We start from the raw sequence: 26,678 nt of genomic DNA, 5'->3' as shown, positions 1-26,678 counted from the left end.
CTGCAGCAATTTGGATTCCCCACATGAAATGTAACAGGCAACTACTGCCTGATCAGTTGCCTATTGAAAGCATCTTGCCTCAACCAATCCCTGTGGTAGCAATAGACTGGGTGATGGTGAACGATGGTGTTTCTTGGCCTGTCCAATGGGACTTACCCAGACCATGTGTTGGACACTGTACACGTCACTGTCTCCCATATAAACACGGATGGCACGAAGCGTGAAGCCATATTTCTTTCCCGAACGGTGAATGGTGATTGGGGATCTGAGACTCGTCACTGCCGGTGAGAAGTCCCGGCTGGGTGAGGAGTCCCGTGATGAAGGATTAGATGACAGCGATCGTGGTGACATAGGGCTGGCGAGAGGTGAACTGCTGTGTTGATCTACTGCAGACACAAAGGAGAGGTAGAGTGGGATTGACTGAGTGGCATAAACGAGCTGTGCTAATATCGAGCATGTCACTGGAATACCCTCACAACCGTGAGCCATACGGCAAGCTGGATTAACCAGGCGCCATTTCAACAGCAACAATGTGCATTTATAACCTTTAACTTAATTAAACACCCCCAAGGCACATCACAGGAAAGTTAATGCAGAAGCTGAAAACTGCAAAATGGCCTGGGATACCACTCCACTGACTGCCTGGCCACCACATTTGACACTTCTATGAGTCTGGACAGTTGGCAGGCTGTGGATGCCATCACACTTAAGCAGATACAACAGTCACTTGGCTCTCAGACCAGTGGTCGGTCAATGACGAGCTGTGGGAGGGAACCAACCCTGGTGTTAACCCAATGGTAGGAAAGCTATTTGGAGCACCTCTGCAATGCACAGATTAGCTGTATCCTGCTTAATCTCACCAACTCTTCAGGAAACACGGGAATAGGTTTCACATTCGACCTAATATTATTCCACATTAATTTCTCAGCAAAGATCACGGCACTAAATTAAATTTTAAATAACGAATTAAGCACTGATTAGTTCCACTTTCTGACTGGTATCCAACTATTTAAAGCAGATGAAATCTGAAACATTTACTTATCCCAACCCACGGTGGTGCAAATATAACCCAGAAGGTTTGCCCAGGCTTGGAAAGATTCCTAATACATTCGGAAGACTTCTTTATCAAATCAATGAATCTCTACTTTGTGGAAGCAGGCTATTCAGCCCATCAAGTCCACATCAACTCTCCGAAGAGCATTCCACCCAGACCCATTTCCCACCCCATCCCCGAAACCCTGTTCTACAGGAAATTTAGCACGGCCAAGCCACCTAACCTGTATATCTTTGTGCTGAGGGAGGAAACTGGAGTGCCCGGAGGAAACCCACGGTTCATAGAGCTCATGTCATGGTGGGGCAAGGCTTAACTCTTCTTTTTCCCCCAAACTCCTTCATGGGATACGGGCATCAGATTTGTCGTCCACCCCCTAAATGCTACAACTGAGTAGCTTGCTCAGCCATTTCAGAAGTCTATTAAGAGTCAGCCACATTGATCTGCATTTGAAGTCACATGTAGGCCAGAGCAGGTAAGGATGGCAGATTTCCTTTCCCAAAGTGGACCAGATGAGTTTTAAACACCAATTTCATGGTCACCATTCCAGAACTCAAATTAATGAATTGAACACAAATTCCACCAGCTACCAAGGTGAGATTTCAACCTATGTCGCCCAGCGCATTTAGGCTGGTTCTGGAGATTACTAAGGTAAAAACAATGACTGCAGAACTGGAAACCAGATTCTGGATCAGTGGTGCTGGAAGAGCACAGCAATTCAGGCAGCATCCGACAAGCAGTAAAATCGACGTTTCGGGCAAAAGCCCTTCATCAGGAATAAAGGCAGAGAGCCTGAAGCGTGGAGATGAAGGTGATAGGTCAGGGAAGAGAGGGTGGAGTGGATAGGTGGAAAAGGAGCTAGGCAGGTCAGACAAGTCCGGACAGATCAAGGGGACAGTGTGGAGCTGGAAATTTGAAAGTAGGATGAGGTGGGGGAAGGGGAAATGTGGTAGCTGTTGAAGTTCAGATTGTTGCCCTGGGGTTGAAGTGTTCCGAGGCGGAAGATGAGGCGTTCTTCCTCCAGGCGTCTGGTGGTGAGGGAGCGGCGGTGAAGGAGGCCCAGGACCTCCATGTCCTCAGCAGAGTGGGAGGGGGAGTTGAAATGTTGGGCCACGGGGCGATGTGGTTGATTGGTGAGGGTGTCTCGGAGATTTAAGGACAGAACGCCCCACCCCCACCCTCCTCCAGCTTATCTCTCCACGCTTCAGGCTCTCTGCCTTTATTCCTGATTGGGAGCTGATACGGCGGAGGCGGAGGAATTGGGAATACGGGATGGCATTTTTGCAAGAGATAGGGTGGGATGCTGCCTGAATTGCTGTGCTCTTCCAGCACCACTGATCCAGAATCTGGAGATTACTAGCCCAGCAGCATTACCACTGCACTGCTGTCTCCACACACCATACCTGCAGGGATCATGACCGATAGAGCGGTGGCCGAAGCGGATTTGATGACCTTATTCACGGGCCGGGAGGTGCGCTTCTCGCCTGAGTCCCCAGACAGCTGCTGGTGACGCGCTCTGCGGACTGCCAGGTCACTCGTTGCCTTTGTAGACGAGGAATCTGTTTCCTTTGAAACAGTGCACAGCGACTCATTTAACTTCACCGGCCTACCAGCTGAAATAAAACTGAAAGCATTTAGCAGGAAGGCACTTAAAGATTTATTGACATCCAAACGTTGCAGCTTCCTACAAGAGTCCTTGACAGACCACTATCAGTGTCAATCTTCATTGATACAGATCAGCACCACTGATAATATTGACCTCGTTCTTCTGACCCTTGGCCTAGGGACATAGAACAGCCATTCGACCCATCGAGCCTACTCCACCCTTCCTTATGATCTTGCCTGAAAATATGGCTGGAACGCCCAATCCTCATTTCAGTGTCAGGCTGTGAATAGTCAACTAAGTTAGATTCAATGATGTTCTCACTCCATCTCCTCTAGCGACGGAAGGGAATAAATGTCACGAGGAAGGCATGAAGGGCTTTACAGGAGAACTGGCCCAGGGGTGATTGGCTGAAATAGAAGCAGTCTGACCTTTTGCACACAGACAGTTACCAGAAGGTGGAATCGAACCTGGGTCCCTGGCACGGTGAGGCAGAAGTGCTAACTGCTGGGCCACCCTAAAGAGAGAGATCTTCAAATCATCAATAGGATTTAGTAAAGTAGATGGAGAGAAGATGTTTCCACTTGGGCGCAATGGGGAGTTAAAAAGATCACAGGCCATAAAGGTAAGAAAATAAATCAGACTGGGAAGTTAGGAGGAAAATCCAGGCATGTTGAGAACGGGAACCTCACTACCGGTTGTGACAAATACCTTTGTTGCATTTAAGAGGAAGTTGGATTAACATTGGAGGAGACAGTCACCTGACTCAGAGTCCCTGCCTTGGAGCCAGAAGTTTGAGTCTTACCCTGGATTAAGTGTTTCTAAAGCAATGTCAAGATGTGTTTCTAAAGCAATGTCAACCTATAAATCCTTCCACCACACACTGATGACAGGCTGTAAGACTGGGTCAGACACCTGGACCACCATGTAATGGAAAGAACATTACAGCCTCAAGCATCATTCCCCATAACTCTGAGCTACAACATGCAGGTTAAAGTGTAGATTGCTATGGCCACTTGGACTCTCTGAATGAACTATAACACACGGGTAAAACACACGAGGGTGAAAGGGATACTGAGAGGTCAAGGGAGAGAGGAATCTCATGAGGTATATAAAGACCAACACGGACAGGTTGGGCCGAATGGCCAGTTTCCATGCCGTACATTGTATGTAATTCTACACACCAATCCTGCAAACTGAGCGGAGAATGCTAGCGGATTAGCGTCAACCTTCATATAGACAGTCCAGAACACAGCAGTGCTCCCGTACCTGGGAATGTTGGGGTATTGCTGGCATTTCCTGCAGCATTGGCAATCTGCCCCTCCACATCTTTCTGCCGTGGTTCAGACTGGCTTGACTGCTCCTGGACTGGCGTCACCGTCTGTACTCCCTGGTGTTTGTGGGTTACCTCCGTGTCGTCCTCGAGGGGTGTGGCAAACTTGTGAGTGTCCATGAGTGCGGAGAACCTGCGGCGTACGGTGAGAGGCGGACTGGAGTCACTCTCGCCATAAGAAGACTCCGACGCAGAGAGGCGCTTCCTGAGAACAGCACAGATCAGAGTAAAGGCGGGGCATCAATGAAAATATAGACCTCAGCACACCGAGGCAGTGTCGCAACCCCCTCCCCACCGTCCTACATCGTCATCCCAAACATTAGCCCAATTCATCAACCTTAAACCAATAGCTGAATATTGACACTCAGTACGTCAGGAAGCCTCTCAATGGACACCCAACCTAAGGAGGAGTCATTAAGCCCAAATGGTCAAATTCTTGATCAAGATAGCAGCACGTTAAAGGAGGAGAGAGAGAGAGAGAGAGAGAGGGAGATAGGCAGAGAGATTTGGGGGAGTAATCCCAGGGCCTGGAGTTGAGGGACATCTATCTGAAATATGTGATGGAATTGGGAAATGTATAAAAGGCTGAATTTGGAGGATCTTAAAAATCTTGAAGGGTTGCAGGACAGGATGAGGTTATTTAGATTACTTACAGTGTGGAAACAGGCCCTTCGGCCCAACAAGTCCACACTGAACCGCCAAAGCGCAACCCACCCAGACCCCCTACATTTACCCCTGCCTCTAACACTATGGGCAATTCAGTATGGCCAATTCACCTAACCTGCACATTTTTGGACTGTGGGAGCAAACCGGAGCACCCGGGGGCAACCCACGCAGACACAGGGAGAATGTGCAAACTCCACACAGTCAGTCGCCTGAGGTGGGAATTGAACCCAGGTCTCTGGTGCTGTGATGCAGCAGTGCCAGATAGTGAGGGATTTGAATTTGGAGACAAAAACTTTAACACAAGGAGCACAAGTGTATAAGCCTGCATTCTCGAGGTTTAAGAGAGGAGGAGACTGCCCTACTTACATTTCCGGAGAGCTTGTCCTCCAGCTCTTGTCCCGGGTGCTGATGGAGCTCAACCCCTCCATCTTCTCACTCTTTTCCTCCTTGTGTTTGTTCAGGTTGCGTCGGGTGACCACTGGGGCTTTCTGCTCCTCATGCTGCGTGAGGCGTTCCATGCTGCTGTAAACCTGCATACATCACAACCCAGCGTTAGGGCAAACACCATTCACTGCCCGCGGCACCCAGTCAACTGGACCCTAAGAGCCACAGGCAGTGGGACTGACCAGATGAGGAGACAGGAATTTCGCAGAGAACCAAGGTCGCTAAAACAGCATGCCTAGTCATTGTCACAAAGCTACTTGTGGGAGCTGGCTGTGTACAACTTGGTTGCTGCAATTCCAACATTATAGCAATGACCACATTATAGGAAGGTCGTGGAAGCTTTGGAAAGGGTTCAGAGGAGATTTACTAGGATGTTGCCTGGTATGGAGGGAAGGTCTTATGAGGAAAGGCTGAGGGACTTGAGGCTGTTTTTGTTAGACAGAAGGTTGAGAGGTGACTTAATAGAGACATACAAGATAATCAGAGGGTTAGTTAGGGTGGACAGTGAGAGCCTTTTTCTTTGGATGGTGATGGCTACCACGAGGGGACATAGCTTTAAATTGAGAGGTACAGATATAGGACAGATGTCAGAGGTAGTTTCTTTACTCAGAGAGTAATAGGGGCGTGGAACGCCCTGACTACAACAGTAGTAGATTCGCCAACAATAAGGGCATTTAAATGGTCACTGGATAAACATATGAATGAAAATGGAATAATGTCGGTTAGATGGGCTTCAGAAGGGTTTCACAGGTCGGTGCAACATCGAAGGCCGAAAGACCTGTACTATGCTGTAATGTGCTATGTTCTATAACACATGAGAAGAAACTTTATTTGCTGTACAGCAGCATTCCAGGATAGACTGAGGTTGTGAAAGGTGCTATATAAATGCAAGTCTTTCTTCCAAGGGAAGATTTACAAAGGCTCAGGCCCCCGAAGACTTCCTCTTGAGTTTGTAGCTCCTTGGCTCTTGGTTTTTCTAACTATTGACTTTAATGGTCTTGAACATTACAACAAACAAAACCATGAATTTTTAATGTAACAACACATTCCTAATTGATTCTGAGAAAGGTTCATTCGACCCGAAATGTTAGCTTTGATTTCTCTCCACAGCTGCTGTCGGACCTGCTGAGCTTTTCCGTCAATTTCTGGTTCTTTTATTCCTAATTGCTTCTCAGGGGTGTTCTTAGACAAACCTTTACACAGAGAAGATATTAGGAAAGGAGAATAAAAACTAGGGTTAAGGAGGTGAATTTTAATAAGTATCTTTAAGGAGAGGGTGATTTTCAGAGTTCAAAGCCCTACTGAACTTGGGCCAAAGGTGGAGCCATCGAAGTTGGAGATGCATAAGATGCCAAACTGGAGGAACATTGATCACAGAGAGCTGTAGCTCTGCAGGACATTACAGTAATAGGAGGGAATAGGCAACAAGAAATGGATTTGAGGAGTTTGAAGTTTATAGGGCTGGCTGATGCAGAGTTTCCCATTGTGCTAGAATGAAACTGTCTGAAGGTATACTGTTTCTATATTCCCACATCTTATGGGGCGTAAGAGTCAGCAGGGACAGTTTTCCCCTCCCCTTCATCCTGTAGTAATATTAGAGACCTGTAGGTGTCACTGCATGTCCTCAAATCCCATTAAGCAAAGCACAAACACACTGTCACCTATGAAAGACAGAATAATGGTGAAATCAACTTGTTAAGTCAGTCTCTCTAACGCAGCATAATAATACCACTGATTCCTCTGAGATTTTTAAAAGGGAGCACTTTTTGTTCAAAATATTCCTCAGATTTACATGTTTGGGAAGAAAATCACTGGAAATATGCATTTTATAGAATTCACATTATCTCAACTTTTAGCCATTGTGTGTCTATTTCTTTCTAGAGGACACTCAGTGAGCTCTAGGCTTACACACATTGCCAGTTGCTTGCTTCCCCAGCGTAGGAAGATTGCAGATTGCCACGTCTCCTGAGTTTGAACCCTCATTAAAATCAACGAGAGGTCTTATGGTGCACTGAGTAGAAATCCACACCTCTGGGCCAGAAACTCTGGCTTCAAGTCTCACTCCAGAGATTGATGGCCATGGAGGGTGTGTTAATAACAGGTTGATTGTCAATCTGTAAAATCTTCTTAATACACCCAAGACAGAAGTATGTCCTGGTCAGCCAGAACCATATCCCATAAATATTTCTCCCACCCTACCTCCACTAAAACAAGGTCTAGGCCAAGTGTCCTCCTCACCTCAAAAGAGTGTGAATGATGAAACTCAGTGAGTCAGGTAGTTTCAGGAGAAAACGTTTCCACGTGCTGACCAGACATATTACTATTTAGTCTTGTAATTTTCCTGCAGGGTTCCCTATACAAAATAGGTGAAAAATGTCACAGAGAAGGGAAAAGAGACTCGTATTCTCCAAAGTACCTTAATAAAGCGAGGTGAGCAGGAGGAAAACTGTCGAATTTCCACTGGCTCGTCTTCATTGGTGTCATCCTCATCATAGGAATTGACATGGTGATATCGATCAGACCGAGCTTCATAAAGAGAGAATAGCACCATTTCAGATTCACAGCAAAATCCCACAATCACCACCCATCCACCACACTCTCCAGGCCTTTATGCTCAATGTTCTTTCTGATTGCGATTGTCCCGGACCACAATCCACCCAGCACCCTAACAACACCCACTCAGACTGCATTTACTGTGACTGCCCAGACACATAACGTAGGAGGTTGGTTAGCTTTGGATACAGGGGGTCCTCTGAACACCCCACCTCCCGTCTAGCACCCACGCTCCAAGCTCCCCCCTGCTTCAGAAAGGCACATCTCCTGTGTTCTATACTTCTCTGAGCAGCAAGGTCAAGATGAGGCTCCCATGGATCCTGTCTCCATTCTACCCTGTTGTATACTATTGAATCTCATAACTGAGTCTCATAAAATTCAGAGTTTATAAAGGCATCCTAACACCATTCACAGCCCCCAACTTTGCTTCGAAGAAAAATACTTGCTGTCAAAGTAACTTGTGTCTTCTTCTGACTCCAGGTGGGGAATGAATTCTGCCTTTTGACGCAGCAGACTATTCCAGTCCAGGTCTTTGAAGAAACCGTGTTGCTTGACTTCATAGGTTCCTCCTATAGAAAGAGAAATGGGGTTAGGATACCAAGCGTTGAAATGTCCAGGTCATATTGGCACTGGTTAACTAAACATGGCTACTGTTAGAATCCTCACTAATTCTTGATTATTTTTATTCTTTTATCAATGTTGTATGATGATTTGAAAATGACTTGTGGACTTTGGGACAGGGTAAAAGGAGAAGAACAGATCAAACAAGCTTTAATTGTTTGTGAGGCCAGACTTGGAGGCTAATCGCAGGCTGGGCCTAGATTTAAAAGGCTCCACAGTCACAGAGATACCAAGAACAGTTGTATGCTTGAACAGAGAGCAGAAGTTTCAAATTTATCAGTACCTGGGAATTGGTTCTGGAAAGTCTGGAAGAGAGTCCATCTTCAAGCAGTTGTTTAATAGTACTTGAGGCCTCAGGAAGAGTCGATTAGTCTATCAGGGTGGAACTAAAATTAGTTTTTGAAGTATGTTTTCTGACAGATAGTTCTGGGCTGCTGCTGAGACATTATGAAGATTTGAAAGCTCCCTGCCTAATTTAATACACTTGCTTTCAGATGCCCAAAGTATAGAAAACTGAGTGCCTTTTCCAGGGTGAACTGAGAAGGTGACCCTGATCAATGTTTCAGAGAAAACAGCCAAGGCGTCCACATTAATGCCTTTGAAACACCACGTCATGAAAGCCGTGTAATTAACCTGACCAGTTTTGTTATGTTATTTATTCCTTAACTGCGTTTATTTGTCTGTGAGCCTCCTGTGTGAATGGGGCCTGAAAAGAAGTGTTTCGGGTTTAAATCACAATAATCAGCTTGCCGTGTTATTTAATTTTTCTCTCTGCTAAAGTTATCGTATATTTAATAAATAGTTAAGACTTTCCACTTATTATTTAAGATAACCAGTGTCTGGAAATTAATTATTCACAAAGTTCCCCATGGGAGACTGATCAACAAGGTTAGATCTCATGGAATATAGGGAGAACTAGCCATTTGGATACAGAACTGGCTCGATGGTAGAAGACAGAGGGTGGTGGTGGAGTTTTCAGACTGGAGGCCTATGAGCAGTGGAGTGCCACAAAGATCGGTGCTGGGCCCTCTACTTTTCGTCATTTATATAAATGATTTGGATGCGAGTATAAGAGGTATAGTTAGTAAGTTTGCAGATGACATCAAAATTGGAGATGTAGTGAACATCGAAGCAGGTTACCTCAGATTACAATGGGATCTTGATCAGATGGGCCAATGGGCTGAGAAGTGGCAGATGGAGTTTAATACAGATAAGTGTGAGGTGCTACATTTTGGGAAAGCAAATCTTAGCAGGACTTATACACTTAATGGTAAGTTCCGCGGGAGTGTTGCTGAACAAAGAGACCTTGGAGTGCAGGTTCATAGCTCCTTGATGTAGAATCGCAGGAGAGGAAGTGGTGGAGGCTGGTACAATCGCAACATTTAAGAGGCATTTGGATGGGTATATGAATAGGAAGGGTTTGGAGGGATATGGGTCGGGTGCTGGCAGGTGGGACTAGATTGGGTTGGGATACCTGGTCAGTACAGACGGGTTGGACTGAAGGGTCTGGTTCCATGCTGTACATCTCTATGACTCTATGACAAAGTCTGTGATTGGTTATTCAAAAGTCTGGTTAGGAACCACTGGAATGAATACTTCTAGGGTGAGAGGGGAAAGATATAAAAGAGGCCTAAGGGACAACTTTTTCACACAGAGGGTGGTACATGTATGGTACATAGAGATGCTGTACATCTCTATGACTCTATGACCAAAGTCTGTGATTGGTTATTCAAAAGTCTGGTTAGGAACCACTGGAATGAATACTTCCAAGTATATCTTCAATGGTTAGTTTTACTGTGTTGTGAATATACAAGTAGAAAGACTGATTTGGTTCGGCTGTCTCTGTGTCATGACACTCCACAGAACTAGGACGATTTAAAAGTTGCAAAGTTGGCTCCAAAATGTCTAGGACCACCCCTTTCCAACAGTGGCTACATCTAAACACAACAATGCAACCAGAATTCATATTAAATGCATCTTGAGTAGCAACTCAGCTTTAATGTACACACTGGGAAGAGAATTTTAAGGCTAGTTTTATGAATCAATGCTCCCAGCTGATTTAGACAATGAGCTCCATTGTTTACACTAATTTCTATGCATATAGGCAATTTGTGTGTGGAAACAATTTTGTATCACACCTTCCACTTATTATTTGAGAGGCAACTGTCACCAGCTCACTGAGGTCGCAAATATAAATGGTTTTCCAATTCACTTTGTCGATGGGAGGTCACTAACAACTTGAAATGCAGGGCACTAACCTTCATCCCTGACATGCAGCATTTCTCCAACATTAAACATCCAGCAGCTTTTTGCTCATTGAGATCATAGTCACTGCTGGATAAATGTGCCTCAGACTTTTGATGAAATGTTGGACTCAGGGATGCACTTCCATCTCAACTTCCATTAACATAAAAATTGCCAATTTGAACTTTTTTGTACCTCAGCCTCTTTAATGACATCGCAGCAATTCAGGCTCAGCAGCACGCACTTAGCACAATCTATATTGCAACAAAAGTGATTAGATTTCAAAATTATGCTGAGTTGGCCCATGAAATTTGGCAGTGGATGGGCCTGACGAGCATTACAAAGAAGGCAATTACCAGAATGTGTTATACTTGCATCAGAGATGTTATTAAATGACAGTTAACAGTGAGGGGAAGCCACTTGTAATGGGAGTGAATGGAAGGGTTGGGTTCATTAGCCCACTTTGCAACCACAGTGAATGGAAGAGATTTGACCTATTCATCAGATATGCAACCACAGTGAATGGAAACAGTCTGGCACCTTGTGATTTTATGTTAACTGCAGTGAAATGAAATGTAGTTTCATCCACTGATATTGTGCACAAATGGAATGATTGACAAGTACTTTGACCTTGGAACATTTCATTTGTCCGGTGAAATGAACTGGGAAGAATTTGAGATATTAGCATGAATACAAAGTGGTCATTTCATTAACATTGTACATAATATTAGTTGAAAAGATAGCTGACTTGTAGTTGGACCTGCCTTATACATACTGTGGCTTGCAACAGTAGGTCAGAATAAGGGAACTCTGGGGCAAGTAACTCACCTCCTGACTCCCCAAAACATGTCCACTATCTCGAAGGCACAAGTCAGGAGTGTGATAGTGTACTCCCTACTTGCTCCAATAACACTCAAGATGCTCAGCACCACACAGGAGAAAGTAATCTGCTTCATCAGAACCCCATGCAGCACATTAAATATTCAGTCCCTTCACTGCCAACACACACTGGCAGAAGTATGCATCATCTACAAGGTAGATTGCAGCAACTGGCCATGGTTCCTTCAACAACTTTGTCCAAATATGTGACATCAACCACCTTGAAGGATAAGGTTAGCAGATGTACGGACCACCTGCAAGTTCACCTTCCATTTACATATCATTCTTGGAACCATAATCATCCTTCATTCATTGTTGCCAGTTAAAATCCTGGAGCTCTGTCTGGGCTGTACCTCAGACAGTAGACACGTGGCCTGCAACAGTTCAAGAAGGTGAATTACTAGCACCTTCTCAAGGTCAACAGAATGGGCAATACACGCTGGTCATGCCAGCAACATCATATCCTGGGAATGTAAAATATAGATACTTAAATAGTGCTCAAAACTTCAAAACAAATATTTACATTTATATCATATTTTTCACAACCAATGGACATTTCAAAGTGTTTTATGGCCAATGACATACTTTCCAAGTGTTGCAATGTTGTAACATAGGAAATGCCACACTTGACAAACTCTCCCGAACAGGAATGTCACAATGATTGGGCTACCTGCTTTTTTTGTGATGTTGACTGAAAAATAAACATTGGTCTGTGCACTGGCAAGAACTCCCAGCTGACAGGTAGGACCTCAGTTTAAAGATGAGGCACCTTCAAAAATGCAGCACTCCCGCGCTACTGCAATGAAGTGTTAACTTGGATTTGTGTTCAAGGTTAGATAGAGTTTTGATCCATAGAGGGTTATGGTGCCAGACAGGAAAATGGATTTGAGTTCGCAATCAGATCAGTCATGATCTTATCAAATGACGGAGCAGGATCAAGGGACCGAGCAATCCTTTGTGACCCAGAGTTGATGGTGCTATCAACTGAGCAGGGGCTGGCAAATTGGAAAGACTGGTCCCAGGGAGTAAATGGAAAGGATATGATGTTGCAGCATTGCATAGAATGGAAGGGATTTGGTACACTCGCTTTGTATTACCTTCACAAGGTCAAACTGGATAAGGGGCTCACACTGACATTGTGTACAATCAAAATAAACGGTGTGATTCAAAAGGTCATAAGGGTGGTAGATGTTGAGAGTCAAGGCTTTTGGGGGATAAATGGTAATTATAACAGCAACAATGGCAACTTATATTTCTACAGTGTGCTTAGATTGTAAAATCAACCCAAGAGCATAAAGCAAACAAAGAACAACAAATCAAAGAATGAGGGAGCTTTACTTATCCCCAGATAAGACAGGGCTTAAACTGGGAGTGGTAAGCTCCTGAAATGTGAATGTGCTTTTTCTCCCGGCAATGGCAACCTCTGCCTTGTTGAAGACATTCAAAAAGTAAACTTAACAAGTTATATAAAGAGCATATAGGATAAAAGGGTATTTACATAAAAATGACAACTTAAGGCATTCTTTATCATATCAGGTTAGGGTGAATCAACTGTGTCTCACCTCATCTCTCCCATAAATGTTAGCTCTATGAATAATTCAACACGCATAAAGACAAAAACCTTTCTACATTAAAACAGTGACTACACTTCTAAAGCACTTTATTGGCTATAACGCACTTTGGGACAACCTGAGATGATTAAAATTGTTATGCAAACATTTTAACATAAGTCTTCCTTATGTTAAAATCATGCTGAGAGCATTGTGTTAAACATCTATGAAAGAATAGATGGTCATCATTTCCAACTTAAGCTTTGAAGGATGATGACAGAGCTGCAGGCAGAAGAACAATGAGAGAGAAAGAGAGAGAGGGAGAGAGAGAGAGGGAGAGAGAGGAAAGGCCCTGCTCCATAGAATCATAAAATCAGTTCGGATAGAGGGCATTCGGCCCATTGAGTCTGCACCAACCTCCTGCACAGCATCTCACCCACACCCACGCCCATTCCCGTAAACCTGCATTTCCCATGGCTAATCCACCTAGCCTGCAAATCCCTGAATACTACAGGGCAATTTCGCACAGCCAGTCCACCTAACCACCATCCACCACTATGGTCCCACTCAGGTTGGGGTCACCTACCTGTCCCCAGTCTCTCCAATGGGTTTGGCTGTAGAAGACAGGAAATAAGGTGTTGGGCATCTGCTGGGAGTGCCTCATCGCCATCAGGCCACATTATATCATCTGGAAACAAAAGGCAACATTAGAAATCGGAAAGGTATACGGTTTCCACTAATGGCCTTTGTATTATTACTTTTTGCTAAAATATTTGTGACCATTTGCCCCAAATCCCACTTGAAGCCTCTCATTCCATTATAATGTCAGCACTCTATTTCTAATTCAGCAATTGTCCTTTTATGGAAAAAAAGAGATTTCTTTGGAACTGTGGTGAAGGTAACTATTGAAGTACCCTGTCTTTCATCCATCATTTTCTCCTTTCATACATCACAGAGCATTCCTTTTGTCCTTAACCCCCTCCCCTCACCCCAGTGATTCCCAAACTTTTTGTCCTCCATTACCCCATTTTGAGCTTTGAAAATTGTCATAAGTCCTCAGCCTGAGACCACTGAGAGCAGGGGAGCGAAGGCAGCAGTGGGTGGGGTGGTTGGGGTGTTGTGCTTGCACAATGTGGGGTGGAGGTTTGAGGCCTGAGACAGGGACGATGTGGTGCTGGTGGGGACCTGTGGACATTGGGTGGGGACCTGTGGGTACTGATGGAGACCTGTGGGCGCTGGGTGGGGATCTGTGGATGGTGGGTAGGGACCTGTGTATGTTGTGTGGGGACCTGTGGATGCTGGGTGGGGACTTTTGGGTGCTGGGTGGGCACCTGTGGATGTTGGGTGGGGACCTGTCAGAGTGGGGCAGGAGCTGAGAGAGCAGGTGCCTGTTAGATCAGGGACACCACTGATGTAGCTTCAGTGAAAACTCCAAAGCTTCCGTTATTGACACATCATCCCAAATTTCAGCTTGTGGACCCATTGCGGACCCCCGACTTTGGGAAGTCCTGCTGCCCCCTTTTACTGCCACCAGTACCAAATACCTCTCTGATCTTTTACAACACTCCGATGGAAGACCATCAGCCTGAAATATTAATGCTGTTTCTCCCGCCCCAGGTTCCCCAGGTGTGCTGAGCATTTCCAGCCCTTTCTCTTTTATTTCAGATTATTATATTGCCCAGAATTATTCTGCTTCAGTATAAGTAGCATCCTCCTTCCCACGATTTAGAGTCTGAGAGATGTACAGCATGGAAACAGACCCTTCAGTCCAGCTCATCCACGCCGACCAGATATCCCAACCCAATCTAGTCTTATCGGCCCTTATCCCTCCAAACCCTTCCTATTCATATACCCATCCAGATGCCTCTTAAATGTTGCAATTGGACTAGCCTCCACCACTTCCCCTGGCAGCTCATTCCATACACGTACCATCCTCTGCGTGAAAAAGTTGCCCCTTAGGTTTCTTTTATATCTTTCCCCTCTCACCCTAAACCTATGCCCTCTGGTTCTGGACTTCCCCATCCCAGGGAAAATACCTTGTCTATTTATCCTATCTATGCCCTCATGATTTTATAAATCTCTATAAGGTCACCCCTCAGCCTCAGACACTCTAGGGAAAACAGCCCCAGCCTGTTCAGCCTCTCCCTATAGATCAAATCCTCCAACCCTGGCAACATCCTTGTAAATCTTTTCTGAACCCTTTCAAGTTTCACAACATCCTTCCGATAGGAAGGAGACCAGAATTGCATGCAATATTCCAACAGTGGCCTAACCAATGTCCTGTGCAGCTGTAACATGACCTCCCAACTCCTGTACTCAATACTCTGACCAATAAAGGAACGCATACCAAACGCCTTCTTCACTATCCATCTACCTGCGACTACTTTCAAGGAGCTATGAACCTGCACTCCAAGGTCTCTTTGTTCAGCAACACTTCCCAGGACCTTACCATTAAGTGTGTAAGTGCTGCTAAAATTTGCTTTCCCAAAATGCATCACCTCACATTTATCTGAATTAAACTCCATCTGCCACTCCTCAGCCCATTGGCCCATCTGATAAAGATTCCATTGTACTCTGAGGTAACCTTCTTGCTGTCCACTACACCTCCAATTTTGATGTCATCTGCAAACATACTAATTATACCTCTTAAGCTCATATCCAAAATATTTATATAAATAACGAAAAGTAGAGGGCCCAGCACCGATCCTTGTGGCACTCCACTGGTCACAGGCCTCCAATCTGAAGAACAAATCTCCACCACCACCCTCTACCTTCTAACTTTGAGCCAATTCTGTATCCAAATGGCTAGTTCTACCTGTATTCCATGAGATCTAACCTTGCCAATTAGTCTCCCATGGGGAACCTAGTCGAACGCCTTACTGAAATCTATATAGATCACGTCGACTGCTCTTCACGTCGACTGCTCTGCCCTCATCAGTGCTCTTTGTTACTTTTTCAAAAAACTCAATCAAGTTTGTGAGACATGATTTCCCACCCACAAAGCCATGTTGACTATCCCTAATCAGTCCTTGCCTTTCCAAATACATGGACGTCCTGTCCCTCAGGATTCCCTCCAACAACTTGCCCACCACTGAGGTCAGGCTCACTGGTCTATAGTTCCCTGACTTATCCTTACCACCTTACTTAAACAGTAGCACCACATTAGCCAACCTGCAGTCTTCCAAAACCTCACCTGTGACTATCGATGATACAAATATCTTAGCAAATGGCCCAGCAATCACTTCCCTAGCTTCCCACAGAGCTCTAGGGTATACCTGATCATGTCCTGGGGATTTATCCATGTTTATGGGTTTCAAGACATCCAGCACTTCCTCCTCTGTAATATGGACATTTTTCAAGATGTCACCATCTATTTCCCTACAATCTATATCTTCCATGTCCACAGTAAACACCAATGCAAAATTCTTGTTTAATTTCCTTCACATCTCCTGCAGCTTCACACAAAGGCTGCCTTGCTGATCTTTGAGGGGCCCTATTCACTCCCTAGTTACCCTTTTGTCCTTAATGTATTTGTAAAGACCCTTTGGATTCTCCTTCGCTCAATTTCCAAAGCTATCTCATATCCCTTTTTTGCCCTCCTGATTTCCCTCTTAAGTATACTCCTATTGCCTTTATACTCTTCTAAGGGTTCACTTGATCTATCCTGTCTATACCTGACATACGCTTCCTTCCTTTTCTTAATCAAACCCTCAATTTCTTTAATCATCCAGTATTCTCTATACCTATCAGCTTTTCATTTCACCCTTTGCGAAGGAACAATGACTTTTCCATGGGGTACAGTACATCATGTCACAAGTTTCTTGTTCCACTAATTAGTTGTAGGAATTCAGGCTCTGAAAGATCTTCAGAAATGTTTGTTGTCCATTAACTGCTGGAAATTACCAATTTTTCATTTGCCTCCCGATTGCATTTGTCCTTTCAAGTGGACAGCAATAAGATGCTGAGCAGGTTTACAAGACAGCAAAGCCTGCAATTGAGTTTCACATAATTCGCTTGTGAGCCCTGTAACAATGCAACAGGGTTTGGGTTTCTGTTTTTGCAATTTAATGTTTTTTGGGGATTTAATTAAAGTTAAGTTACCATAGTTTCAGAGGATCGTAGAGATGACTGGTAGAAGTTTAACCTCAGGGTCACCATGCCTCAGGCAAGGGGAGAGATTGAGAAAGAGGTTCCTTCATGTTAGCAACAACCTGTGTGGGAAGAGGTGGCTTACTCTTCAATGCCAGCACCTTAAGACCAACACCCACTAAGTTACTGACAGGCCCAATTACTCATCTCCAGAACTTTAAAACAACTGAATCATTAGATCATGAATATTTAACCAATTTTTGGACAGGCAATTTATTTTTTCACCTTAGGTCAGGAATATCTAAATATTTTTGCCTTCGTGCCCTCGGACATAATAAATAAAATTGAGATCTGTTTTCTCCTTCCATTTGCGCACATTCCTGGATATTAAGAAATGTTGGTGTTCTGAATAGGTATTTGTTAATCCATAGGGGAACAATGCCAAGAACAACCTAATCTGAATCTAACTCCCTCCCACAGTCACAATTCAAACCAACCAAGAGATAATCATTGTGTGGCCTGAATTTCAACCACTGTGTTATTGCCAGGTTCTAATGACCACAGTTTGAACGTTTTTGCCCAAGACTGTACAATGCAGCATAAACACAAACATCGAGGGAGGGTCGATAGATCAGACTGGATTCCAAACCTACCGCTGATGACTTGGCCAAACAACTCCTCAGGTGTGTCACCAAAAAAAGGAACACATCCCACCAGGAATTCGTACAGTATGATGCCCATTGCCCACCAGTCGACCGGCTTTCCATACCCCTGTCGCACGATGACCTCTGGGGCAATGTACTCTGGAGTACCACACACCTGCAACAAAACACTCCATTTCAGGAAGTCTCGAAATCAGCTATTTTGCACTGTTTTTGCATCGCTTTCCCTTAATCCCCAACACTGTCTCACCTCACTCCACCATTGGCAGTTGTACATTTCGCTATAAAGCCCCACTCTCTTCTCTAAACCTCTCCACCTTTCCACCTCAGTCTCTTCCATTAAGGCCTTCCTTATTCAATTGGCCAAGCCTTTCAGAATTTGCCTTCATGCCAACTTCTTTAGCTCAGTGCCCATTTTTCTGACCTGTTTGTGATGGGTCTTGGGACGTCGTTCTAAATTAAAAGCAACTTGCTATGAATAATTTTGGTGGAGAAGCAACATAATTGAAGGTCTTATGAGGATAATCAGCCAAGATAGTTTATTTAATTCCAGGATTATTGTTTGCCTAGTATGCTTTAATTCCCAGTACACTTGAGCTCTGAGTATAATTATCTGTGAGCAGATGGAGTTCAGTATGAAATCATAAACATGGACCTAACATTGATAGATTGTATAGTATGTTGTAAATGATGAAAAGCTACAGAGGCAGTGAAATTTACATTTCCAATCGCACAAATAGAAAGACAGACTTGCATTTATATATCTATAGTTATCAACATCTCAAAGCACTTTCTAAACTTTGAAGTATTTTTGTAATGTAGGAAACATGGCAGCCAATTCACACACAATAACCTCCAAGAAACTATCAGCTCACCTGCTTTTCTAAAACAAACACAGAGATTGCTGGAGAAACTCAGCAGGCCTGTCACTTGTGGACAGAGAGACAGAATTAATGTTCCAAGTCCAGTAAATTTCTGAAGAAGAACCAAAACATTAACTCTGTTTCTCTCTCCACAGATGCTGCCAGACCTGCTGAGTTTCTCCAGTATTGTCTGAGTTTATTTCAGATTTGCAGCATCTGCAGTATTTTATATTTATTTCTGCTTTTCTACTGTTTCTTGATGAATAAACATCAGTGAGGACAGCAGGGGTACTGCACATGCTCTTCTTCGAAATAGGACCACGGAATTATAAACAATTAACTCACTGGATGGGACCTCAGTTTACCACGACATCTAAAAGACAGCTTCCTCACAGTGCAGCATTTCCTGGGTAGTGCACCAAAGCGTCAGCCTTGACTCTTGACTTCAGGGATTGGAGTGGAATTTAAACCAGGAACGTTGTGAGTCAGAGACAACAATCCTTCCAAAGCCGACACTTAAAACTAAATCACAAAAAACTAGTGGACAGATGCAAAAATAATTTAAAAAGCTGATGGATTAACAGCATGTTGTTGGGAGCTTAACACCTCAATGATCAATCTGTTCTTCACCAAGAAAGAACATGTGAAAGATCTGTATAAAGTATAGACGATCTTCTGGTAATACTGTAGCCTATTTAATTATCTAACTGCAGGATGATGCCATTTTCAATTGCCTCATTTTCCAATTTCAGTGTCTAGTTAATAAATAAACGAGTCAGCCACTGTTGGAATATTGCGTGCAATTCTGGTCTCCTTCCCGTCAGAAGGATGTTGTGAAACTTGAAAGGGTTCAGAAAAGATTTACAAGGATGTTGCCAGGGTTGGAGGATTTGAGCTATAGGGAGAAGTTGACTAGGCTGGGGCTGTTTTCCCTGGAGCTGAGGGGAGAACTAACAGAGGTTTATAAAATCATGAGGGGTGTGGAGAAGACAAATAGTCAAGGTCTTTTCCCTGGGGGTGGGCAAGTCCAAAACTAGAGGGCATAGGTTTAAGGTAAGAGTGGAAAGATATAAAAGAGACCTAAGGGACAACTTTTTCAGGCAGAGGGTGATATGTGTATGGAATGAGCTGCCAGAGGAAGTGGTGGAGGCTAGTACAATTGCAACATTTAAAAGGCATCTGGATGGGTATATGAGTAGGAAGGGTTTGGAGGGATATGAGCCGGGTGCTGGCAGGTGGGACTAGATTGGGTTGGGATATCCGGTTGGCATGGACGAGTTGGACCGAAAGGTCTGTTTCTGTGTTGTACATCTCTATGACTCTACCATTGCATGGATCATTTTGCAATGGAGCCAGAGAATCAGAGAATTGGGAGTTTCATTGAGAAATTTCAGTCAGGGTAGGATGCAACATGATTGAAAGGAACAGAGTAGGATGACTGACTTTCTACAATAACTCCTCCTGTTGGCATAATAAAATCAGTTGTGTGATAAAACTAGTGTAGCACCTCATTCCATCAGTTTCCCAATCAAAGTATTAGAATGTAGGAGGATGATAATTAGGTTTGCAGATAACATAGAGATTGGCTGTGTGGTTGACAGTGAAAATATAAATGTATTGGTCAGATCATTGGTAGATGGAATTTAACCCTGATAATTGTAAAGTGAAGCCATTTGGAAGACGTATCAAAACAAGGAGGTACTCAATGAATGGCAGGACACTAAGAAGCTCAGAGGAAAAGAGGGATCTTTGACTGATGGTCCAAAGATGCCTGAAGGCGACAGGACAAGTTAATCGGGTAGTTAAGAAGGTATGTGGGATGCTTGCCTTTATCAGCCGAGGCATAGATTATAAGAGCTGAGAGATTCACCAGGATAGTGTCTGGGATTCAGAATTTCAGCCATTAAGAGAATTTCAGGCTGTTTTCTTTGGAGCAGAGAAGGCTGAGGGAGGATGTCATTGAGGTGTATAAAACTATGAAGGACAGAAAGCAGCTGTTATTCTTAGTCAAAGGGTCAGGAACAAGGGGGCACAATGCTAAGTGAGAGGCAGAAAGTTTAGAAGGGACTTGAGAAAAAACCCAGAGGGTGGTGGGGGTCTACAATGCACTGCCTGGAAGGGTAGCTGAGACAGGTAACCTCACAACATTTAAAAAGTACTTCAGTGAGCACTTGAAATATCATAACATTCAAGGCTATGGGCCAAGTATGGGAAAGTGGATTAGTGTAGCTAGTTGCCTACTTTGGCAGTACAGATTCAATGGGCCGAATCTGTATGATTCTTGTGCAATTGCCTCTACAGGCGCCAAGAAATAATTGAAAGATATCAATATCACTCACAAAAGCCATTAATAAGTAAAATGATAAAACACAAGAAAAATGGCATGACATTTCTATCTTATACCCACCCCCAACCCATTGTGGGTGTACATGTGCTCCATGCACTGCAGTGGTTCAAGAGGGCAGCTCAACACCCCATCTTCTCCAAAACAGATAAAAAGGGGTAATAAATGCTGGCCCAGCCAGCAAACCCCTCAAGTCCCAAGAAATATTAAATACACAGCGTTACTCAGTTCTTCTTTCTGAAATGCTTCTGAATTATTTTTAATGATTTTCCAAACTGATATTCGTCTCTGTTCACTGAACCTAAAATCTGTCCAAATCAATTTTTTCAAAGTCTTGGCTGAGATAGTAATACTGCTGATTGCTCCCGAGACTGGCTCATACGGAGCCAGTGCCAGATTGATAGAGGATTGTGGCAGTCAGTGGTTAGAACATAATTAAAAGAGGGAACACAGGAGCAGAAAAGCTATAAGTCTTGATTATGGATTTGTCACTGCTCAAGTATGTTGTAAAAATTGCACAGCTGTCCCCTTCACTATATCAATCCAACACCGAGTCTAAGGTACAGCTTTCAATGGACCATCACACCAGCGGAGGGGGCTATCTGAATGATGTAAAGCATTAAAGCACTTGTGTTTAAAAAGCGCCTGTCCCAAATTCAGGATGCCCTCCAAACTGCCTTCCTGTCAATGAAGTACTTCTGAAGAACAGTCATTGTCATAAAATGGACAAAATACAGCAGCCAATTTGCATGCAGCCAGCTCCCACAAATGCCAAACTGATAATGGCTCTAGATAATGATTTTGGCAAAAGGTAATCAATTGGCCAGAAATGACGCTGGGTGATCATTCATGTCCACCTGAGAGGGCGGAAGGAACCAAGGTTTAATGCCTAATTTGAAGGATACTTCTGACACTGCAGTATTCACTCAGAAAGCATTGCCTAGATTTTGTGCTCATGTCACCACAGTACGTCACTATCTTTTCACCCTTAGAATTTAGTTTGATTCTGGTCCTGGTTCACTGATAAGTTTGAGGATTCTAGTTCAGTGCTTTTACACAATCACATCCCAGTTTCTATCACGCAGCGTCTCCTAAAATTTGAGACAATCCCACACCAACCTAGAAAGCTCACAAAGAGTAGATGGATAGGAATTTGATGATTTTATTCAGATACTCTCATCCAAAATTCAGATCAATGAAAGAGTTTGCTGACAGTAACTTTAGGGAGCTCTACTCAACATACAGCCATGATGTATCTGAGCTGAAACAAACACGGGATGCTGGAGAACTCATTTGTTCACAGGTGATGGTCATAAAGCAATATTGTTATAGATTCAGTTCTGATGAAAAGTCATATTTAATGTGAAACTTTTTTTTCCCTCTCCACAGATGCTGCCAGACCTGCTGAGTTTCTCCAGCATCCTGTGTTTTTTTTTCAGATTTCCAGCATCCACGGTATTTTGCTTTTATTTGTAGCTGAGATGAATGTGTCATCAGTGGAAAGTATCTTTCACAGGGCAAGACTAAAATTCCTCATCCTGATTCGGGCAAATAAGGAAAAGCAAGTATCATATTTCCTGACCTGCTTGTCCAGGAATTCCCGGGCATCCTTCTCGATGTGACCCTCATAGAGGTTGGTGGTGAGACTCATAAGACCAATCTTTGAGAGGCCGAAGTCTGTTAACTTAATGTGCCCCATTGACGTTATCAAGAGACTGTCAAACAATAAGAACAGAGCAAGTGGTTTAATAAAGCACACGGAGAGTCCAGCAAGTGAGCTGGTGACAACTGGTTTTGTGTCTTATTCATTTCTGGTCTTGAGATGAACGTATTGGAAGCTCATTAGAATTTTTTGGGAAGTCGAAAAGGTCATGAGTATCTCTCTACATCTTGAAAATATAAATGGACAATTACCTACAGTTACTCAATGAGGACATGGTTATCGTTGTCAGCTCAAGCTGGACATGTTCCTGGAGGTTATGTCATGTGATTTCTCATCTTTAACTTCTCCACCCAGTCGAACTGCCTGTCTCATATCCCACAACGACTCCTCCCCCCAAAAACAATATCCACAATCTAATGAACAAAGGTGTGCAAAGATGAATGGCAATTTTTTAAAGCTTCAGTGATCTTTCTCCTGTTGTTGTTCATAACAATGTACCAGATATTAATCAACAACACAGGAAGCTGTAGGCCGGTTAGCCTGAACTCAGTCGTTGGTGATATATTTTAACAAGCATTATTGAGGATGAGATTGCGGAAAACCTGGAAGTGCATGGTAAAATAGAGCTGAGTCAGCACTACTTCATCAAAGGGAGGTGATGCCTTATGAATCTGTTAGCATTCTTTGACGAGGTAATGAGCAAGTTAGACAAAGGAGAGCCAGTGGATGTGATTTATTTGGATTATCAGAAGGCTTTTGGCAAGGGGCCACACAGGAGGCTGCTAAATAAGGTAAGAGCCCTTGCTGTTAGGGGTAAGGTACTGATTTGGATAGAGGATTGGCTGACTAACAGAAGACAGAGAGTAGGGATAAAGTGGTCTTTTTCAGGATAGAAGTGGGGTCAGTGTTGGCACCACAATTATTCACATTATGCATTAACAATTTGGACGAAGGAACTGAGGGCATTCTTGCTAGGTTTCCAGATGATACAAAGGACACAGGGAGTGTTGACTATGTGAGGAGGCACAAAGTGGAGTTTTGAGAAGATTTTTCACTCATGTTGACGTTCTGGATGTAGGTTTGTTCGCTGAGCTAGAAGGTTCATTTCCAGATGTTTCGTCACCATACTAGGTAACATCTTCAGTGGGCCTCCGTGTAAAGCACTGATGATAATTCCTGCTTTCTATTTATATGTTTGGGTTTCTTTGGGTTGGTGATGTCATTTCCTGTGGTGATGTCATTTCCTGTACTTTTTCTCAGCATAGTGGTAGATGGGGTCTAACTCGATGTGTTTGTTGATAGAGTTCCGGTTGGAATGCCATGCTTCGAGGAATTCTCATGCGTGTCTCTGTTTGGCATGTCCTAGGGTGGATGTGTTGTTCCAGTCGAAGTGGTGTCCTTCCTCATCTGTATGTAAGGATACTAGTGAGAGAGGGTCATGTCATTTTGTGGCTAGTAGATGTTCATGTATCCTGTATCTAAGAAAGGATGCAATAACCTTGGAGAGCCCAGAGGAAGTTTATAAGAATGATCCCAAAGATGAAGAACTTATCATATAAGGAGCAGTTGAGGACTCTGGGCATGTATTCAATGGACTTTAGAATGATGAGGGGGAATTTTATTAAAACTTACAGAATACTGAGAGGCCTGGATACAGTGAACATGGAGAAGATGTTTCCATGAGTAGGACAGACTAGGACCCAAGGATTCAGCCTCAGGGTGAAGCGAGAACCCTTTAGAACTGAGATGAGGAGGAATTTTTTCAGCCAGAGGTTGGTGAATCTGTGGAACTCATTGCCAGAGCAGGCTGTGGAAGCCAAATCATTGAGTGTATTTAAGATAGAGATAAGTAGTTTTTTTATTAGTAGGCAGATCAAGGGTTATGGGGAGAAAGCTGGAGAATGGGGATGAGAAATATCTCAGCCGTGATTGAATGGTAGAGCCAAATAGGCCAAATAGCCTAATTCTGCTCCTATGGTTTTCATGCACATAGGGTGTTTCCTGTTAAATATGTGACCCGTTTAGTTAAACAATACCTGGTTAATATTAACCTCAAAGTAAACTTCACCATGACAGGAATGGTATTTCAAACTTACTTGTCAGGTTTTAGATCCCGATGGACAATACCATAATTATGTAAATATTCCAAAGCCAAAACAGTTTCAGCAAAATACATCTGAGCCAGGTCCACAGGCAATGCGCCAATATTTTTCAGCAATGTTGCACAGTCACCTCCTGCAATAAATAAATTGGTAAAAGATTGGAGTTACAACAACAGGTAGCATAGACTGTATTTCCTCAAGTCATGAGGGGCCTTGATAGGATAAATAGACAAGGTCTTTTTTCTCAGGTGGTGGAGTCCAAAACTAGGGGGCATATGTTTAAGGTGAGAGGGGAAAGATTTTAAAAGGACCTGGGTAACCTTTTGACGCAAAGGGTGGTGCGTGTATGGAACAAACTGCCAGAGGAAGTGGTGGAGGTTGGTACAATTACAACATTTAAAATGCATCTGGCTGAGTATATGATTAGGAAGGGTTTGGAGGGATGTGGCCAAGTGCTGGCAAATGGGACTAGGTCAGATTGGGATGTCTAGTCAGTGTGGACAAGTTGGACAGAAGGCATGGTTTCCATGCTGTAAGACTCTATGATTTCAAGTAAAAAAACTCAAGGAGCGATATTTTTGAGGTTTGATGACAGTTACGGGCGATGTATTTAGGAGCGAGAAACTAAACCAGCTGGGAGTAACTGGTAACATTAAGGGTAGTAGAGCAAGAGGGAGACAAAGGAGGAAGCAGACTGACAGTTTAAGAAGCACAAGAGGTACCAGATTTGAGAAAAACACCAAAATGTTGGACGCCATCCAAGAAGATGAATGTTAGAGAGCGATGATCGCTGAAGGTCCTGAGTACGGCAATGGGAGAAGGAGGGAATTAATTTGACAGTTTCCATCTCAAGCAACTGTAAAACTGTTTTGAAGAAGAGCAGAGGAATTCTTCCTGGTGTCCTGATCAATATTTATCCCTCAATCAACATCACTAAAACCCAAATGATCTGATCATTATACCCCTCTGATGGAAGTAGTCCTGAATAAAGGGTATATCTTTCAAATTTGAACAAGTCTGTTCAAGAGTGAAGTCAGAAAGCCTTTCAACACACAAAGGACAATGGGAATTAAAACTTTTTGATCTGCCTTACCCCCACCCCATACAATCAAAACTTTCATACCCAGGGCTGATAGTTTTTTTTAACATAGTCAGGAATATGGAATCAAAACAGGTTAAGATCTTGATCAAATCGAGAAATGGAACAGGTCAGAGGGGCTGAATAGCCTACTCCTTTGTTACAGACCCAATACAGCCCAGGTTGCGACTGGTGCAACACTTGAAAGTTAGTATCACATACTTGCATGAATAAGCCCTGGATGCTGGATACTGAGTGATATCAATATTCAATAACTTTGCAGTTTACACTGCCTGGGCCACACTCTAATTACATAAACTGCATTGATTACATAAGCTGAATCACAGTGGATTTTTTAATTCCTATTTAAACCATAAGATTTCTCTTACAAAGGTTGAGGTGGTGGGCAGAAGAGTAAATCTAGTTGAACATTAGTGCACTGTGCACACAGAAGGTACATCATCATGGGTGGTATGGTGGCTCAGTAGTAGGTACCAGGAACTTGCAGTGCCAGGAACCTGGATTCAATCCCAACCTGTGTGTGTGGAGTTTGCACTTTCTCCCTGTGTCTGCATGGGTTTCCTGTGGGTGCTCCGGTTTCCTCCCTCCGTCCCAAGGTGGGTTAGCCATGCCAAATTGCCCACAGTATCAAGGATGTGCAGGCTAGGTGGGTTAGCCATGCTAAATTGCCCACAGTATCAGGGATGTGCAGGCTAGGTGGGTTAGGTAGAAACAATGACTGCAGATGCTGGAAACCAGATTCTGGATCAATGGTGCTGGAAGAGCACAGCAATTCAGGCAGCGTCGAGGAGCTTCAGCAAAATCAACGTTTCGGGCAAAAGCCCTTCATCAGGAATAAAGGCAGAGAGCCTGAAGTGTGGAGAGATAAGCTAGAGGGGGGGGGGGGTGGGGAGAGAGTAGCATAGAGTACAA

At 43.7% G+C, this 26,678-nt stretch overlaps 1 protein-coding gene across 8 annotated transcripts in view; it reads right to left on the bottom strand.

Moving 5' to 3' along the window:
* LOC122552247 (microtubule-associated serine/threonine-protein kinase 1-like) overlaps positions 1–26,678 on the bottom strand; it is a 158,032-nt gene that overhangs the window by 7,777 nt on the left and 123,577 nt on the right. For 5 of the 8 annotated variants that reach the window (XM_043694928.1, XM_043694924.1, XM_043694925.1 and 2 more), the window contains 10 exons: positions 24,662–24,800; positions 22,485–22,617; positions 17,687–17,852; positions 13,531–13,632; positions 8,097–8,219; positions 7,514–7,623; positions 5,020–5,183; positions 3,924–4,192; positions 2,455–2,664; positions 157–386 (listed from right to left, as the gene is read on the bottom strand). In XM_043694928.1, coding sequence (XP_043550863.1) covers positions 157–386; positions 2,455–2,664; positions 3,924–4,192; positions 5,020–5,183; positions 7,514–7,623; positions 8,097–8,219; positions 13,531–13,632; positions 17,687–17,852; positions 22,485–22,617; positions 24,662–24,800 — 1,646 coding nt within the window. The remainder of the gene's footprint in view (positions 1–156; positions 387–2,454; positions 2,665–3,923; positions 4,193–5,019; positions 5,184–7,513; positions 7,624–8,096; positions 8,220–13,530; positions 13,633–17,686; positions 17,853–22,484; positions 22,618–24,661; positions 24,801–26,678) is intronic. The other 3 variants (XM_043694926.1, XM_043694927.1, XM_043694931.1) reach the window with 1 other exon arrangement.

The sequence above is a fragment of the Chiloscyllium plagiosum genome, chromosome 8 (assembly GCF_004010195.1).
Source record: "Chiloscyllium plagiosum isolate BGI_BamShark_2017 chromosome 8, ASM401019v2, whole genome shotgun sequence".
Taxonomy (NCBI): domain Eukaryota; kingdom Metazoa; phylum Chordata; class Chondrichthyes; order Orectolobiformes; family Hemiscylliidae; genus Chiloscyllium; species Chiloscyllium plagiosum.
Note: the sequence above shows the minus strand (reverse complement) of the source record. Positions and strands in the feature narration are given on the sequence as shown.